The 18,040-nt window shown below is 34.5% G+C and overlaps 1 protein-coding gene across 1 annotated transcript; it reads left to right on the top strand.

Moving 5' to 3' along the window:
• The first annotated feature begins 1,449 nt into the window (after positions 1-1,449).
• Positions 1,450-11,824, top strand: LOC100370270 (testis-expressed protein 264-like). The gene is made up of 3 exons (XM_002738312.4): positions 1,450-1,722; positions 5,011-5,232; positions 6,434-11,824. Exons 1-3 carry the CDS (start codon positions 1,468-1,470, stop codon positions 6,869-6,871), a joined length of 915 nt encoding a protein of 304 aa, XP_002738358.1. The 5' UTR covers positions 1,450-1,467; the 3' UTR covers positions 6,872-11,824.
• Positions 11,825-18,040: the final 6,216 nt, after the last annotated feature.

Genomic DNA, 18,040 nt, shown 5'->3' with positions numbered 1-18,040 from the left:
TTATGATTCATTCCTTTAGAATATTTAGGTAACAGGCTAGGGGGTCATTAATTATGTGCATTGATCATTTCCAACAAACTAGTGTGTCTGTGATTCATTCCTTTAGAATATTTAGGTAACAGACTAGGGGTCATTAATTATGTGCATTGATCATTTCCAACAAACTAGTGTGACTTTATGATTCATTCCTTTAGAATATTTAGGTAACAGGCTAGGGGGTCATTAATTATGTGCATTGATCATTTCCAACAAACTAGTGTGTCTGTGATTCATTCCTTTAGAATATTTAGGTAACAGACTAGGGGTCATTAATTATGTGCATTGATCATTTCCAACAAACTAGTGTGACTTTATGATTCATTCCTTTAGAATATTTAGGTAACAGGCTAGGGGGTCATTAATTATGTGCATTGATCATTTCCAACAAACTAGTGTGCCTGTGATTCTTTCCTTTAGAATATTTAGGTAACAGACTAGGGGTCATTAAATATGTGTATCGATCATTTCCAACAAACTAGTGTGCCTGTGATTCTTTCCTTTAGAATATTTAGGTAACAGACTAGGGGTCATTAATTATGCGCATTGATAATTTCCAACAAACTAGTGTGACTTTATGATTCATTCCTTTAGAATATTTAGGTAACAGGCTAGGGGGTCATTAATTATGTGCATTGATCATTTCCAACAAACTAGTGTGCCTGTGATTCTTTCCTTTAGAATATTTAGGTAACAGACTAGGGGTCATTAAATATGTGTATCGATCATTTCCAACAAACTAGTGTGCCTGTGATTCTTTCCTTTAGAATATTTAGGTAACAGACTAGGGGTCATTAATTATGCGCATTGATAATTTCCAACAAACTAGTGTGACTTTATGATTCATTCTATTAGAATATTTAGGTAACAGGCTAGGGGGTCATTAATTATGTGCATTGATAATTGCCAACAAACTAGTGTGTCTGTGATTCATTCCTTTGGAATATTTAGGTAACAAACTAGGGGTCATTAATTATGCTCATTGATCATTTCCAACAAACTAGTGTGACTTTATGATTCATTCTATTAGAATATTTAGGTAACAGACTAGGGGTCATTAAATACGTGTATCGATCATTTCCAACAAACTAGTGTGCCTGTGATTCATTCTATTAGAATATTTAGGTAACAGACTAGGGGGTCATTAATTATGTGCATTGATCATTTCCAACAAACTAGTGCGACTTTATGATTCTTTCTATTAGAATATTTAGGTAACAGGCTAGGGGTGGTCATTAATTATGTGCATTGATAATTTCCAACAAACTAGCTAGTGTGTCTGTGATTCATTCCTTTAGAATATTTAGGTAACAGACTAAATTTACCCCAGACCAATTGTACCGTGCTTTGAATTATTCAAACAACAAAATATGATTATGCATCACCCATGCGCATTAATGCGCATGATCAGTTCAATGTAGGTCAACAAACATGGCGACCTGGTTAGTAATCGGCATTTTGGGACTTGTCGTCAGTATTATTTTCACAGTCCTCTTCCTAATCGCGTATTCTGGTTTGTTTCACAATATTGAGATAAAAGCGGGCAAACCACCGTTCAAGAACCTTCGTATTGCGTATAAATGTAGGAAGGGGCCTTACAAAAACGCGGGAGATCTATTCACGGAGTCAGCGAAGTTGGCTCCTGGTAATCGATGCCTGGGTGTTTATTATGATGACCCTCATCAGGTGAGTGAGAGACACCATGTTACGCACAGCATCAACGTGACCTTATAACATAATCGACTATTGTTTGCGAGATTATTTACACTACTGTGAGGTTCGATACAATTATTGTCCTCGTCTAAGGACAATATCAAGAATTTCCTTTACTCGGGCGGCTGTTATTGGTCAAAGCCGAAAGTTGAAGTCAATTACAGCAACTTGACGAACGATAATTCTTGATATTGGCCTAAGCAATGGACAATAACTGTTTTATATCACCCTAAAATAGAAAGACGAGACAGTAAGTAGTGGCCGAAATTGTTCACACCAAAACCCAATCTTTCAAGCTCCTGTGAAGAAATTGTGATTTGAAAGTGTGACATTCACATCTTGCTGCACTCTGCAACAATCGATAAGAGGCACGAATACTCAGAGTGGCCGTATCAACATATATTTGTTTACAATTTTATTAAACTTTTATAACTGGCTTTGCAATTCCCACCACGGTTCAAAAATAATGTCACCAATTTAAAATTCTATGCCCATTTTTCAGAAATCTAAAATCACTTGGGATCATTTTGTTTACATTGCATGCGTACTGTTTACATTTGAAGTTCTGATAATTTTAATAGGCATACTATAATTTTAATACAACATACATGTACGCTCACCAAAATACCCATCAAATATTATGTTAATATGACAGAACCTTTTAGCCTAGTCCTGTATTTGTGGGAGTTATTTTCACGAGTGAAGTGAAAATGTGAGTGAGAATTCATCAAGAATACACTGCATCACAAGTAAAAATAACTTACATACTCCACAAACATTGGAGTGAGACCATGAGGTTCTGGTCTAATTACACGCGTTCCAAGACTTTATAAGAATTACGGCAACTTGATTAAGGCAAGGGTTGTGACTAGTTTTAAATTCTGTTCAGGGATTGGTTCACCCAACTTTCTGTTCTATTCATCTGCAAATGTTTTCAGATGCGTGCTCAACCACAGTGTTAGCAATGACAATACTGACTAGTAAATGCAGCAAACAGGCCACATTCAATAGCTTTTCAAAATAAAAACATTACACTATAATCCACCAATATTGTATGAGACATGGTGCAAAGGAGATGTTCAGCTAATGTGATTGGCAAATTAGTCAATGAATAACATACTTATTTGCATATCGCCAGTGAAAATACAGGTCTGTTTTTTAAACCAATTAGTTGTAGTTTCTGATATTCTATAATATTTGTTATAAAGTATTTTTAATGCACATATGAAAGTATTTCCTGGAATACTACACAAAAGCCAAATAAATAAACATGATTATGTCTTTTTGCTCATTTGCATATCGTCAGTCAAGATACATAAGATACATACTACGTTCATGTTAAGGAATCTCGGCACATGCCTAAATTTTTAATCCGTTGTGTTTGCAGAAAGATTACACCAGTTGTGTTCACGTTATTTGGGACCCACTTAGGACTGACTCCGCTCATGCCGAAATCACGCCCTCATTGGTCGATCTGTTGGCTCAAACACGGAAAATGATACGCATATGATGATAATGATTGTTATAGTGAAATTATATCCATTTGTTGCTATGGTGTTTATTACGAGCCATCGTGCACATGAACGGCAAAGAAGATTTGAAACACAATTATTTTTTTCACATCAATGTAGTATTACAAGAAAATAGCGGTTGCAGCAGCACATAAATATGCGTCAATGACGATGGTTTGCATTCATTTCATTCATTACTACAGAATCCGACCATATACTAGTATATCTTAATTACCTGTCATCGTCATTTCATACTAGTATGAATCAACTTATGTTTTTCTTAAATTTACCACAGAGGGTGTGATTTCGACTTGTGCCAAGTGTTCAGGCAGCAAATCTCGGCACGTGCCGAGTTTTGGTCCCAACCATCTATCGGGACCGAGATTGAGTTCTTTGCGGCTGACGCCGACTTGGTCCCGACTATTCACACACAAGTTTCGGCACGTGTCGACTCATTGCCGAGATCTCTAACGTGAACGCCACTACAAATGCACTAAGTATGTTTGCAAGGGTGCAACAAAGTAATCTGCAATGCACATGTAATAAGCAAATTTACTGATTGAACCTGGACAAAAAAAAATCATTATTCTCATAATGGTGGGGATCCTAATGAGTCGGAGTGAGATGTAAAGTTCACAACTGGTAAATTAGGGGTTGGCAAATATTGTATTCACTAACATTAATTTTGTTGTTCTCATTTTCCCCGATTATTTTTCATTCTGCAGTCATCTGTCAAAGTTTTAATGTTTGTTCCTTTATCCTCAAACTTATTTTGCCTAAAATCCTTCAGTCTATCACAGTTTACAAGATCACATAAACGGTTCCTGCTGTATATCGTATCCAGTACTTGTATACTGTATTTTTCTACTTAAATACCATCTGGTGAAATGCCAGATTTGTTGCAGATGATTGTACTGGTAATGTGAATTTTGTTTAAAATCTACTCCAAAAATCTACGTTGACGTTGACCTCCAGTGTCTACCTGTTGTTCTTGAGTCCCACGTTGATTATGTCCCAGCTCGTTTACTTATTTGTCAGTTTCAGACAGGCTTAAAAAATGTTATCAAGAAAATGGAAGATAAGTAAAAAGAATGCAGAAAATCAGTTTGCTGGTTTCTTGTTAACAATCTAAAGTAATTGGACAAAACTTTGTTATTTTGGGCTCAACATTTTTTTTTGTAGAAATGCAAGAGCAGTAAGACTTGATTATCAAGGACTCAGGTCATTTTGATCAGACGATTTCTTTTATTGTTGTACCTCTAAAAACACAGAAGCATTGTTTGGTGATCACAGATAATAAAGCATGTTTTTGTGTCAATCTCCAAATTTTAACAGTTCTTCATTTGAACTACTTCTGTATAATGAGTCCTCAACTCCAAAATTTAATAATGTGTTTATTGCATCTTTGATTGTAGCAGAACTTGAAATCATTTACCGGTACTTGTAGTCCTGGGAAGGTACTCTCTAAACCCTTTATTTTGCCCCACTCAAATTATGGTAAATTTGTTCAAAGTTTCTTTAAATTTTCACTGAATTCAATCATAATTTTGAACCAAACAGACAAAATGTGACATCGCTTCTAGTTGTTGATAAAAAAATTAGATTCTTTTGCAACATTTTATGTCGAAAAAGTAGTCTATAGATGGAACTGTATTATGGATGGTGCCTGAAATTGACGTTTGTGCTCATACCAATATGTTCAAACATTGTACAGTGATGAAATTATATAAAGTGTCTACTCTTTTGCCAGGTTGCTGCCGAGGAGCTACGTTATATCGTTGGTGCAGTTCTGGCTGAGGGAACTGAGGAACCTGACAAAAAATTAGAAGCGAAGTTACTTGAAAATGGATACAAAATAGCTACGCTACCTAATATAGACTATGCTGTAACCACATCATTTCCTTTTGTCACTGCCATATCTATTTACATTGCCATTTTCCGAGTGTATCCTTTGCTTGGGGACTACGTTAAGGTAAGTTTCGTGATTACTAAAGTAGTAATCTTAGTGGTGTACTACATGTTTCTCGTTACCGGTAGATGTCTGAAGTTAGCGAAATCACAGAGCTGCTTTGGAAATATTCTCCAGCAATTACAGTGTATGTTAGTCCCATTCTAAATTGTAAAGTGATGTCATCTACAAATTAGAGTGTTTGTTTCTCCATTCTTAAGATTTCCTGCTACTCACAATCATAATGACAATACCTTTAGGGATAATAGCTACAACTTTTTAGATTGTTTTTATATGCTCTGTGTTCTTTAATTGTTTTTACGCATACAATCAAATATATTTTCCCTAAAGTTATTTCAACCTGATTAGTTTCTTTCAAAGTGAGGCTCTTCCTTCTTTGTGCTATTAGTTGAGAACGTGATTATAGAAATAACATTATGTGCTTGTATTGGTGATAATTCTGATGGGAAGTCGGGCTGAAAATCTGCACTTCTAAGAACTCAATTACTTCACAGACTTGGTTATATTGCTACAGTCAATCTTGATATAGAAACTGGGTACAGACATAATTTGAATCACTTCGAGAGAACGTGTAATTTGTGAATCTTTCTATATCGAGGATGAAGTTTACTTTTGAATGCTCCCTATATCAAAACCACAGGGATATGCATTGGTCATGTTGGTCTACGCTTCCCAAGACGAGTGTAACTACAATTTTACTGACCCTTTACCAGCTTGGTCCCAAATGTAATTTCTTTTCATCAAAGATCCTTTACCGGTACATAGGTTTCTGACTCCGGAAAAATGTAATCCAATAGACCAGTGATGGTTATATTTTTATATTTCTTTAAATAGTTGTGTATTTTTTATGATTGGTTGGTGGCCTCTATATAATAATAATAATAATAATAATAATGATTACTTTAAGTGTCCAGGAGGCATACAGGCTTGTTCATATTTAAAAAGTTGTTGTGATGCATTTAAAGAAAACAGACAGACACTACATGTACATGTGTTTGTCTCAGTACTGCTATTTGAAATAATACTGGATGACCTGAACAAAGTTTCAGAAATATCATAGTGTATACTGAAGACAAAGTAAAATATTGTTTTTGGCTTACTTGTGTTTGGGAATGCTCAAAATAGTAAAAGGTTTGTGTATTTTACTAGAGATAAGTAAATTCATTATACTGTACTTCTATATGCTTTGTGATTCTTATTACAGAGACAAAAACTTTGTGCTCGTCCAGTTTTAGAAATGTACTGCGATGACGTGATCCATTTCTGGGCACCATTAGCTAAACAAGATGAGTTCTACGTCGCTGGCATTGATGTCATTCAGGATGAAATGGAACAGGATGACGATGGAGGAAAACTTAAAGAAGGGGAAAAGATTGTTAGTGGCGGCGATCCCAATGAGAAAACACCTTCTCTAAGTGGAAGTAGTGGTATTTCAGGAAATGGAAGCACTTCGGGGAGTGGAAGTGCTTCGGGAAGCGGAAGCGAAAGTCCTTTTGAAGAATTGGATGTAACAGAAGATTTTGAAGAGGAAATGAGAAAGATGCAAGGTAATGAGCAACAACTAATAGATGGAGTAAAAGATGAGAAAGAAGATGGAAGTGATGACAGAACTGGAATAGAAGTAGAACAGCCGGAGAAATAATAAGCATCACAGAATCATAAGTGTTCGAAAATGAAGAGACGGATAGTTGAGACAACACACCTGGATGTACATCTTAATTGTTGCTACCCATGTCACTGGAGACAGTTCAGACAAAGTAGTTTACCATTCAGAAGCACTATAGATAACTGTTATTATTAATCATCTGCCAATAAAGCTCCATATGTTGCTGCATGTCACACAGGGTATCTATGTTCTAACTTTCAAATAATAAATGATTTCCAAAAATGTATTCCTCTGTTTCAATTGGAATGGAGTGATGCATTATAATAAGATTGGTAGCACATGCACTTATGTAACTGACACATGTGTGTCTTATATTGTCAAAACAAGTCATATTTCAATGATCTGGTATAGGCAGTCACACTTGTTTACGTTTTGTGCATAGTAACTAAATAGCAAGAACCTGCCATTCACACTCAAAAATAAAGTAACAGTGTTGTTCATTGCTGCTGTTATTAAATATACATAAACGTGTTCCTGTTAATAAAAAAAATTGGGCAATGTTATCACAGCCTATGCTGATCTGTGAGTGACACTTGTTATCGCATATTTGCATCCCTGTTGGCAAATATGTAAATATATGACGTCACAGTGCAACGGCCTATACTATAAATCCATCTATTGTTTTACATACACTTCTATTGGAGATGAACTTTGAATAAAATAAATACTGTATCATGGGAATACTGAAAAAAAAAAATATGCCCTAGAATTGTATGTAGTCGCATCAACCTCCATGTAAGTCGATACTTATATTTTAGGTCAATAATAAGGTATTGATAAATGCATTGGAATTAAGATTTCCCTGTAAACTAAAACCTATTAAATACTATTGTGCTGTAGTTTATTCCTTATTGGGAAAAAAATGAACATTAAAATGAGAGCTGATACGTTTTTGAAAGAGTAGTCATATGACTCTTTTGGGAACGCCAAGTTCTGTTGTTTTCGCTGCTAGATGTTTAATGATAAAAGTTCTCTATATTATCACTCAAAACTTGATTACCTGGTAAGAGGTGTGTTAGGAAACAATTAGTACCTATGGAAACCAATCATGTTAAGTACATGTACTTTCAACAGACTCGCCAAAATTTATACAAAATACACGTTTAGACTGATACATCATTTGAATTTTTTTTCCTCCGCCATGTTTTCGCATTTGTTAAGTTTGGACCAAAAATTCCAAATTTTCTATTGGCTACAAGACATTTTTAAAAATATTTGGAAAAATATCAAAAGGATTATGCAGGTTTGCAGTGACAAATGTTGAGTTTGACTTTCAAAGAGTTAATTAATTGAGCATTTTATCAAAGCTTTACATTCTGGGTATGTGTATAGATTATAAAACTAAGTGATAAACTGAATTATCATTGAACGTACTGGTAGGTACCTTTTAAATACCAAAGTTTCTTGTTAGTCCCCGTTCGGACATAAGTCCGAAAACGGGGACTTGTGATTTGACCTCCGTGTGTGCGTGCGTGTGTGCGTGCATCTGTGCGTGCATGCGTCTGTGCGTGCGTCCGGACCTGTATCTTACAAATGCCTCGACCAATCACAATCAAACTTCACACATACATCATACGTGATATTATACATATGCATGTCAATTTGTTTCACGATCTGATTCAAGATAGCTAAAAGGCGGCCATTATTGTGCTAAAAATCATCAAAATCAAGCATTTCTCGGCTGTTTACAGATGGATTTTGTTCAAACTTGGTATATACATTAGACATTATAGGACCTTGATGCAAATAATTTTGTTTTTCAGATAAGATTCAAAATGGCCGATTGGTGGCCATTTTGTATTAATGAATGTGGTTCTCGTGCCATATCTCTGACTTGCTTTCACTGATTATGTTCAAATTTTAAATATTCATTATACATCATGTCATAGACAGATATATTGGTTTGACGATCTTATTTTTGTGCTAAAAAATCATCAAATATCGAGCATTTCTGGCATTTATAGATGGATTTCGTTCAAACTTGGTACATACATTAGACATGGGTTCCTGATGCACGTCATTGTATTTTTCAGATTGGATTAAAAATGGCTGACTGGTGGCCATTTTGTTTTAATGATTGGGCTTCTAGAGCCGTATTTCTTAAATGCTTTGACTGATTATATTCAAATTTTATATATTCGTTATACATCATGTTATATATATACTGTACATGTATTCAAAATGGCTGATTTTGAATGCTGTTCCAGAGCAATATCTCTAAATATGGACAAGTACTTGTTTGACGATCAGATACAAATGTCAATCATTTTAATGTTAGAAAATCATATTCCTGACATGGTTATATTCCAGCTATATTACTATAAACAAAACTATATATCTTAAATTTGATAACTGAGACTGTGCCATGCATGGCTTGTTTTAAATGTTTTTGTGGTCAGTTGACTGTGTCAGACATTCATTGTCAATGTTGTCTCGCCTGACTTTCTCTTTAATGTGCGAGTGCTGATGCATTTTTGCCACAGGATTGTGTGGCCATCTCTCTATCAAGGTGATTTAATGTGCTATTCTGGTGTCAATCAGGTCCGGTCGAACCCAAGCACCTGTAGACCTCCCCCCAAAGTCACATTTGTTATTGAAATGTTATCCCCGTTGAGTCTGTGTCACACTCACCCAGTGTAGGAGTCAACCCTTTTGGTGTTCAGTCTGCTAGGATTTGAACTTGGTCTACCGATCAGGAGTTTGATGCAACAACACCTATGCTACCAGTGTATTATTTATTCAGATTATCCATTCTATAATGAATTCTTGCGGCTATTTGTTAATTGCTTTATCTGCACCTTCATTTGCCATTTAGTGATGATCCAATACGCAAAGTATAAAATGAATAAAAAAAAATGTATTGACCCCTTTTAAGTCCATCTTGAGCCTCATTTTCTTGAACATGTAGTGCTAATCCCTGAATGTTTAATGTACATACAAATTTACACATGGTTATTAACCCACAGGGACTATGTCATTACTTGTTTCACATACAGTACATATGGTTACTCAAGTGAATTAATATTGTATCCATTAGTTCAATAAATTTAATATCATGCGCACAATAAATTAATGCTATTTTTTCATTGTGAAATGCGCACAATATATACTATTGTTTGCAACTCTCTTGTTTCTACTGATTTTGATTTTACCTTTTTTTTTATAAAGTTGTATTATCGACAACATATTGTTGAAAGTTCTTTGAGTAGCTCGGGCCAATAACCAAATTTGAAAGTTTCAGCATTCCCAGGCTATTCGTGTCCATACCTGACATATTTCTCAGTTTGTCAACTAAGTCTGTCATAATTATTGCTAAATTGACATACAACAGAAACACTGGGACCATCTTAACTGAAACTTTCAAACAGCACCGATAAGCTTACAACCAATAATTAAGTATCTACATACGTGCATGTCAAATGGTGTTATAAAGGTATATATATATATATTTAAAACATTTTTTTTTTCGTAATTTAAATGTTGATACATATAATTGTTAGACATCTGTGTTCAGTGATAGTTGGTTTATATTGAGCTTGTACTTTTTAATAATCTAGAGAAATGAGAGAAATGTTTAGTATATATTTCAGTTAATATCTTCTTCATACATGTACTTACTTTTTACCTGGGCCCTCACATGTGTCATATTACTTAAGTATTGTGAAATACAGAGCAATTCTTTATATTTTGCAAAGACCATGCATTCTATTTGTTGCTTCAATATTTTGCACTGTATAGAACTGTTTATTCACTGTGATTCCCTACAGTGTTTTCATTGGGCTGTTAATAAATTTGTACAGAGGACATCTTATAAGTAACCCTTCAATACTGTAAAACCATTTATTTTCACTGACTTTTAATTTCACTATTTTGAGCATATTCACTGTGTTTTCATTTCACGAATTTGTCAACTAAAGATAGTTTTATTGTTATTTTACATGTTCATATAGATTTAATTTAGCAGATTTTACTTATCAGCGAAAATAGTGAAATTAAATCCCAGTGAACAATTAATGCGTTTACAGTACCTGAAATATTCAAATTAATATAATATTGTATGAACCACCAATATCTTGAGATACTGCTAAACCTGCATAAACCTCCAAATATTTTTACAAATGTTCTGTAGCCAATAAGAAATTTGCCTGCATTGACCAATTAGATTGCCTGGACTTTTATATAGTATAGTAAGGAGATATAAACAAACTATATTCTGCTTTATTACACTGAACTGAAATGATATATGAGATGAAATGTAACTTATATTTAAGGTAGAATTTATTTTCACTGAAATAGGAAATGGAATTTACACTGGTGTGTCATCAATCACATGAAAGATGTAAGTGGACCAGCAGTTGATCAATTGATTTAATTATCATTGACCTACACTTTCAAGAAATTCCGAAAATTCCAGTGAAAATAAAGTATTTTACATTATACCGATTGAAAAAAGTTTTTAATATTGTCTCTTGAGAAATAAAAACCTGTTATTCCGTGCACTGGTGTCTTTACCGTACTTACCACTTCAAAAGGCTGAACTTGTCTTTGCTATAATTCATATATTGCCTTGATAAATCATTGATGACCAAAACATTTTATTTTATGTTCATTGAGAACATGGCTAGATGGTATTATTAGTTAACCAATCATAGAGCAGAATAGAGTAAGAATATCTCTAACACGTATTTTGATTGGGTAAGAAGTGGGGTGTGGTTAGTTTCTGAATAATATGAAATGTGTTTCATTTTTTGGCTGCGACTTTTATATATCTTTCGCACAAATATAAGACTACTAATGTTGTATCGATATATATTGCTTTTCTCTAATCTGTGATATTCGTACTTACAATGTTTTTACTATGTTGGTTATTTCAATGTATGTTATGTCATCTTTAGTCAAGAATTAAAAGCAACCATTAACTTGGAACAATTTTGTTCTGTCTGTCTATCTGACTGTCTGTGCATGCATGCATGCATGCGTGCGTGTGTCTGTCTGTCTCACTGTGTGTGTGTGCGTGCATGTGTGTCTCAAGAACCACTCAAAAGTCATCTGGGATAATGTACAGACCTGAATAGCTTTTGGTGGAAAACTATACATAATAATGTCATAATTTGCCAAAAAAAAACTTTTCCATTGATATCCCTGTATCAACTAGATTTTGGTACATAGGTACTTGGGTATAATCAGAATAATTGCTTAGTATTTAGTTTATAACCATGCATATTAATTATTTCAGTATCACTTACTATCTGTGAATATTGATTACCAAATTTGCATAATAGTATGCTGTTTCTTTGACTACAAAGTTTAAACACAGTCTATTATCAACTTTCAATGTCAACTAAGTTTAATTTTGGTGTAACTAGCCAAGTTATAGGATAAAGTGAAACATCTTTAGACATAGAAATAAGTACACATTTATTCTGCTGGTAATAAAATCAGTAGTTATTAATATGTTCTCAAACATCTGTCTATTAGATTAGTGTAGTAAACTAATATATTACATGTATGAGTACGAATAAAAAAGGGTAGTGTTTCCCGTAATTTTCAATCTTATTTTGATTAAACATATTGATAACAACGATAACAACACGAGCTGAAAACGCAAAGGCTTATGAGTAGACTCTTGTTTGTAAACAATAGTGACGACTCTTTAAGGTAGAGATGCAGGTTGGGAGACTATATTTCTAATTGCCTCTAATTCAAGCACTTATATTGACAGGCTACCAGGAAAAAGAATACTCTTTATTTATTTGCATATTTAAATCAGATCGCCGCAAACCAATCGTCTGTGCTGAATAGCGCCACTTGTGTTGACACAATGTCCTTAAAGTTTTAATTCAAAAACTGCATGTTAACTTAAACAGTTTGAAATAATATGAACTCTTTTTGTGGGTCCCATATATCAACATGCATGAAAGTATTTATTATAATTTAAATAAAATATAAAAACGGGTAGTTTTGAATGTGTTCTTCCATTTGCATGTTTTTAAAACGGAATGACCGACAAGCACGAAACTATGAATAAGTTTCCCCAGTCCCTGTCTCCAGGCAGATTCATATTTTTGCCGTTGTTTGCTCGTTTCATCGTGACTGTCTAAATGTAAACAAAATTATATGATATTGAAAGTTATACAAGTTACCGTATGCTATATATACATATAGCTATAGTGTTTTTTACGACGGGGTGTTGATATGAGAGTATGTAGATATTATCATATCTTTTTAACATAGATTTGTAAACTGTAAGAACTGTCTCATAATCAACATATCACAATGAATTGTTAAAAACTTTCCAGAGGATAATCATGTTTATTATTACTAAGGCCGACAAACCATTGTTCATTGCATCAATTCTCGTAGTAATTTCACAGGGATGCCGTATTTAACTAGAAGGTACTCCGATAGCATGGGGACTATGATCATGAAAAATCGTTTCTAAATGTTTGTGGCAATGAATAATTCTTGTTTTAATAACGAGATCTACATTCCTCCAAATCGGATTAGTCCTTCCTTCAATGGAAACAGCTGCTTAGAAATTCATAAAAATTCGTCCTTAGTATTTTGAGAACAATCCCAAAATTATTATTTCCATTGCAGCGTTCTTTAATGATTAGTCCAGGCCTTGTATAGGGTGTAACACCTCTGATAATTTCAGAAAAATTCGTCTAAAATTTTGGTTAGAAATAATCAGGTCGGTACACTGAATAGACACTACCAAATGCCTCCCTGGAACACCTCAATGTTGGGGTTTACACTGAAAATTGGTTTATTGTAATCGAAGATACATGTAAATGATACATGTGAATACAATTAAATTGTAGTCGCTCGTGTGTTTTAATATACGAGCAGTTGGTTGCACGAGAAGCAAAAAATCATCCACCTTCTTGGAGAAGAACTGACTATAATAAGAAAAAATGTACTTATTGGCTTTCAGCAATCAAGCCTCCACGTGAAATTATCGGAATAGGAGAATTATTAGAAATGTTAATGTACGGTTGCAATATACGAGTTAAGTTGCTCTGTTACATAACTCGCTCACGCGTATAAAATTGTCGAAAGGGTGCATTAAGTTGTTCATATACCCAATGTGTTAAAGCATGTCCACTAGGATTGAGAATTATAATAAAAATTAAGGAGAAAATATGCTACATAATATGCGAGTCGAGAAGACGGATATTTCTATGACTGTTTTAAGTAATTATATAACGCTCATACTCCCACTCTATACTTGGGAGGATATTAAAAACTGAGTAGACTCATTTATTACAAATCGGTCCTTACTATTATAACAAAACTGCGAATTTCATACTTTGTTGTGAGGAAAAGGCGCAGAAAACTTGAATCGTTCGATTTTCATCAAAATACCTAATAGTTTTATAATTGCTTCTTGCGCTTTTCTAATTAAACATGAGAAATATTCGTACACACGTACTTACGAAACATCGCTACGCTCTTTGCACCAGTTATTAGTACCTTCCATGCACCAGTGAACGTGATAAGAGTACTTTGCAGGACTTTTTATACTTACTACTTAATATATTTCTGATGCTATCCAGCAAAATTTGAGTTTTTCTTGTCTCACCAATTAATATATGTATTATGGTCCGTCATCATACATCAATGCTGGGACAAACCAAAGGAACTATTCGTTGAACGTGCGTTTCTGTCACATGTAAATGTACATGCATGTAGCCGGAGACACGTTTACTTTTACGCGACGTTATCTATCGACTGGTAAACGCCTTCAGTCAACGCATCACAAAGATGTGAATTATGGATGGAAGAACAAGAAAGTCGTATATTGTTTGCAAAGCGTCTATACGATTCATTTCAAATTTTCGCATGCTTATATTTGAAATCTAAACTATTGACAATCTCCAATTAGTTTGTGAAAAATTTGGCTATGATAGTGTTCTACACTTAAGTCACAAATTACCAATTTGAAAGTTGACCGATGTACTGTTGTCCATTCCTTTATTTTCTTACTGCGCCAATAACAGTAAATTAACAAATTTCAAAATAAGTTGAAAATGGTGAACGTGGCTTTTGACCATGCATATTTTCTAAGGCGCATTCTGGTATATTCTATTTATTGGTATTTATCTATAATCCATCTCTACAGGGGCAGAAACTCAATCACGGGAACAGACATTTTCTGAAATGTACAATACTTGGCAGTTAATGCGACAGAAACGAATATTAATAGTTGCGTTCGCGCACAGATCATCCTCAGCACGGGCTAAGAAAACGCTTAGCAAGGGCTAAGAAACGCTAAGTATGAGTTAAATCTGATCCGTTTTTAAAACCTGGTCCAGGTCTTTAGCACGGATTAACGGAGTGTGTGTGTGTGTGAACAGTTAGCTCAGGCTATGTGCCCTAAACGCCATTCAATGCTCATTTCGGTATGCCATTTCCGACATGACAATCAAAGCGAGCACACCTGTGACCCAGGGACATTGTTCTCTAGAAGACTGGTGATGAGATTGTACTACTACTGCACTGTTCAGTCTGCAATCTACACTTTCTGAATTTGCATCGTTATTGTTTTTTATCGATAGAACTACCACCCTGAATACTGTACTAGGTGAGCATAGTTAAATAGACTGTAGGTTTGTATATTTTTAAGGTAGAGGTCTAGTCATAATTTTTGACAAAATTGGTCATAAATCGCATGATAATGTTAATTAGTTTATTATGTACAATCATGAAGCTAATGTCTCATGGTACAATGAAATAGCATTATTTTGTGTGTTACAGTTAAGCTTTTTGAGAAACGTTTTCTAATATTTCTTGAAAATTTCCATTTTTAGAACAATTCCATAGAACACAATGTTAAAGAAAAATTGCATTTTTTGACACTTTTTAAAACCCAGATTTTTTAAATAATTCAGAACAACAAAAAGTACCCCAGCATTAACAATATACATATGGTTTTTCAGCCTATGTCACCAGGCTAGATTGTGAGATATTTATTATTATTTCTTTATTCCGCATTATATGGCCACCGGCCTAAAGTACTGTTACATTTCCAAACTTAAATTACACACGGTCGCTTTAAAATTCCAAAATACATATCCTTCAAATCATACTTCCATTTCAGTTTCTCTGTAATGAAAACTCTTAAACAAATATTTACCCAAACTTAATAAAATATACGAGTTAGTACTCTGTAGCAATGCAATGAATTTCATCTTGGTTGGTGGTGAAAAATAATATTTTGGTAAGAATTTTTGTCTAAGTGCTTCATATTTTGGACAAACCATAGTAAAATGATATTCGTCCTCTGTGACCCTGCAACCAAATGGACATTATCTTTGGTCACGTGGAATACCCAATGTTCTACCATTTTCAATTTCTAGGAGATGACAGGAAATTCTAAGTCTAGTTATAGCACATGAATAGATAGGAGTAGCCAACGAAATAGCAGCAAGATACCAATTCTGTCTAGATATATCAAAACATCTTCTTTTAAATTCACTGAAGAACATCTCGCTATTATCAATTCTTTGTTCATACCATAAATGTCCATAACCAGATGTACATAAGATATTTTTTATCTCTAAAGCCCAACACCTAGACCCCCTTTCTGCTCTATGGTATAGGTAATTATAGCATTCCTTTAAAATAACTGAGCCGCCCTCTTGAATCAGTTTCAGCCAAAATATGACCATTTCAATATTAACATAAACTCTAACTGAGTGTCTCCCTAATTCACCCCTTACTGCAGCATTGGAAGCGTTGAAACTAACTCTCAATAGAAATTTACAAAACTTATTTTGTACTTTTTCTATGTCAGTTATTACACCCCCCATTCCCCACACACAACTACCGTATAACAAAATTGGCAGTATTTTACAGTCAAATACTTTGCATGCAAGATCAGGCTGCAGTCCCCCAACCCCATAATGTTTTTTCCAAACAAAATAGTGCTTTGTTAGCGCGCTCCGAGATATCTTTCTGTGTTTGAAACCATTTTTCCGAACTCGAAAAAACTATGCCTAAATAATTATATTTTGCTTCAATTTCTTTACCCCTCAGAAACCATTTTTCATATTTTTTCAGACGACCCCCTTTTCGGAAAACAATTATTTTTGATTTTTTCAGATTAATATTCAGTCTCCATTTTAGACAATAATCCACTAAGTTATTAAGTAATCTTTGTAATCCAACAGGTGTGCTGTTGAACAACACCAAATCATCCGCATATAACAAATAAAATAGTTTTAAAGTATTTATATACACAACTGATTCCTGTCCTTGTTGGAGGGCACTCTTAAGGTCATTTATATAAAAGCAAAACAGTAAAGGTGATATAACAGAACCCTGCTGCAGCCCAACATTAATATGAAAAAAATTCAGTAACTCCCTTTCGGTTTTTCACAGCAGCCTTAAAGTGCCTGTGCAATGCCCACCCTCACGTTTCCCATTTTAGATCTGTATCCCACTGAAATGGGCAGTTATTGATTTTTTTTGCTGAAAATGATTACTCGTATCCAAGTAAATTTGGGATATTTCTCGTATTGTAGCCACGCCCACCTATCCTGAAACGGTCGACTGTTTCCGGATTTCCGACTTTCGCCGAAAGTGCGCCACCAAAATGCCAAAATGTGAGAGGAAGTCATACCCCTGAGCCGTAATAACACTGGTCATTCAGTATACTTTTAAACGATATACATTTTTCAGTCGGCGTTTTTTTCTTTCTTTTTTTGTCTATTTTCTTTTTTCTTTTATTGAGAGAGAGTTTTTAGATGTTGTGTTGTGGGCAGTTGCAGTGAAACGTATAGCCATAGTGTAAGTATTCACACGTTTCTAATCGATCCAAAGGTGCGACATCAGTGGACGAAAGCCACTTAACCTCAGATTCATTTTTTGGAAAAACTCGTCCATGAAAAAAACAACTAGGTTTAAAGAGAAACGCCGACAACATAAACCTGGCGCAACACTTTTGAAAGAAATAGATTCCGGACCATGATCACCGAGGCGGGTTTCAGAAGAGAGAGAGACGTCCGACAAGTGTTTCAAATGAGTTGACTTTTTTGCGATTCTTATTATCGTTTTATAGAGACCATTTAGTCCCTGTTAAGTAAAAGGTAGCAATAATTTTGACAGTGACACGAAAACGAAGCGTCGGACAAACAGGAA

The sequence above is a fragment of the Saccoglossus kowalevskii genome, chromosome 3 (assembly GCF_978046115.1).
Source record: "Saccoglossus kowalevskii chromosome 3, keSacKowa6.1, whole genome shotgun sequence".
Taxonomy (NCBI): domain Eukaryota; kingdom Metazoa; phylum Hemichordata; class Enteropneusta; family Harrimaniidae; genus Saccoglossus; species Saccoglossus kowalevskii.
This window is presented reverse-complemented; position numbering and strand designations above follow the sequence as displayed.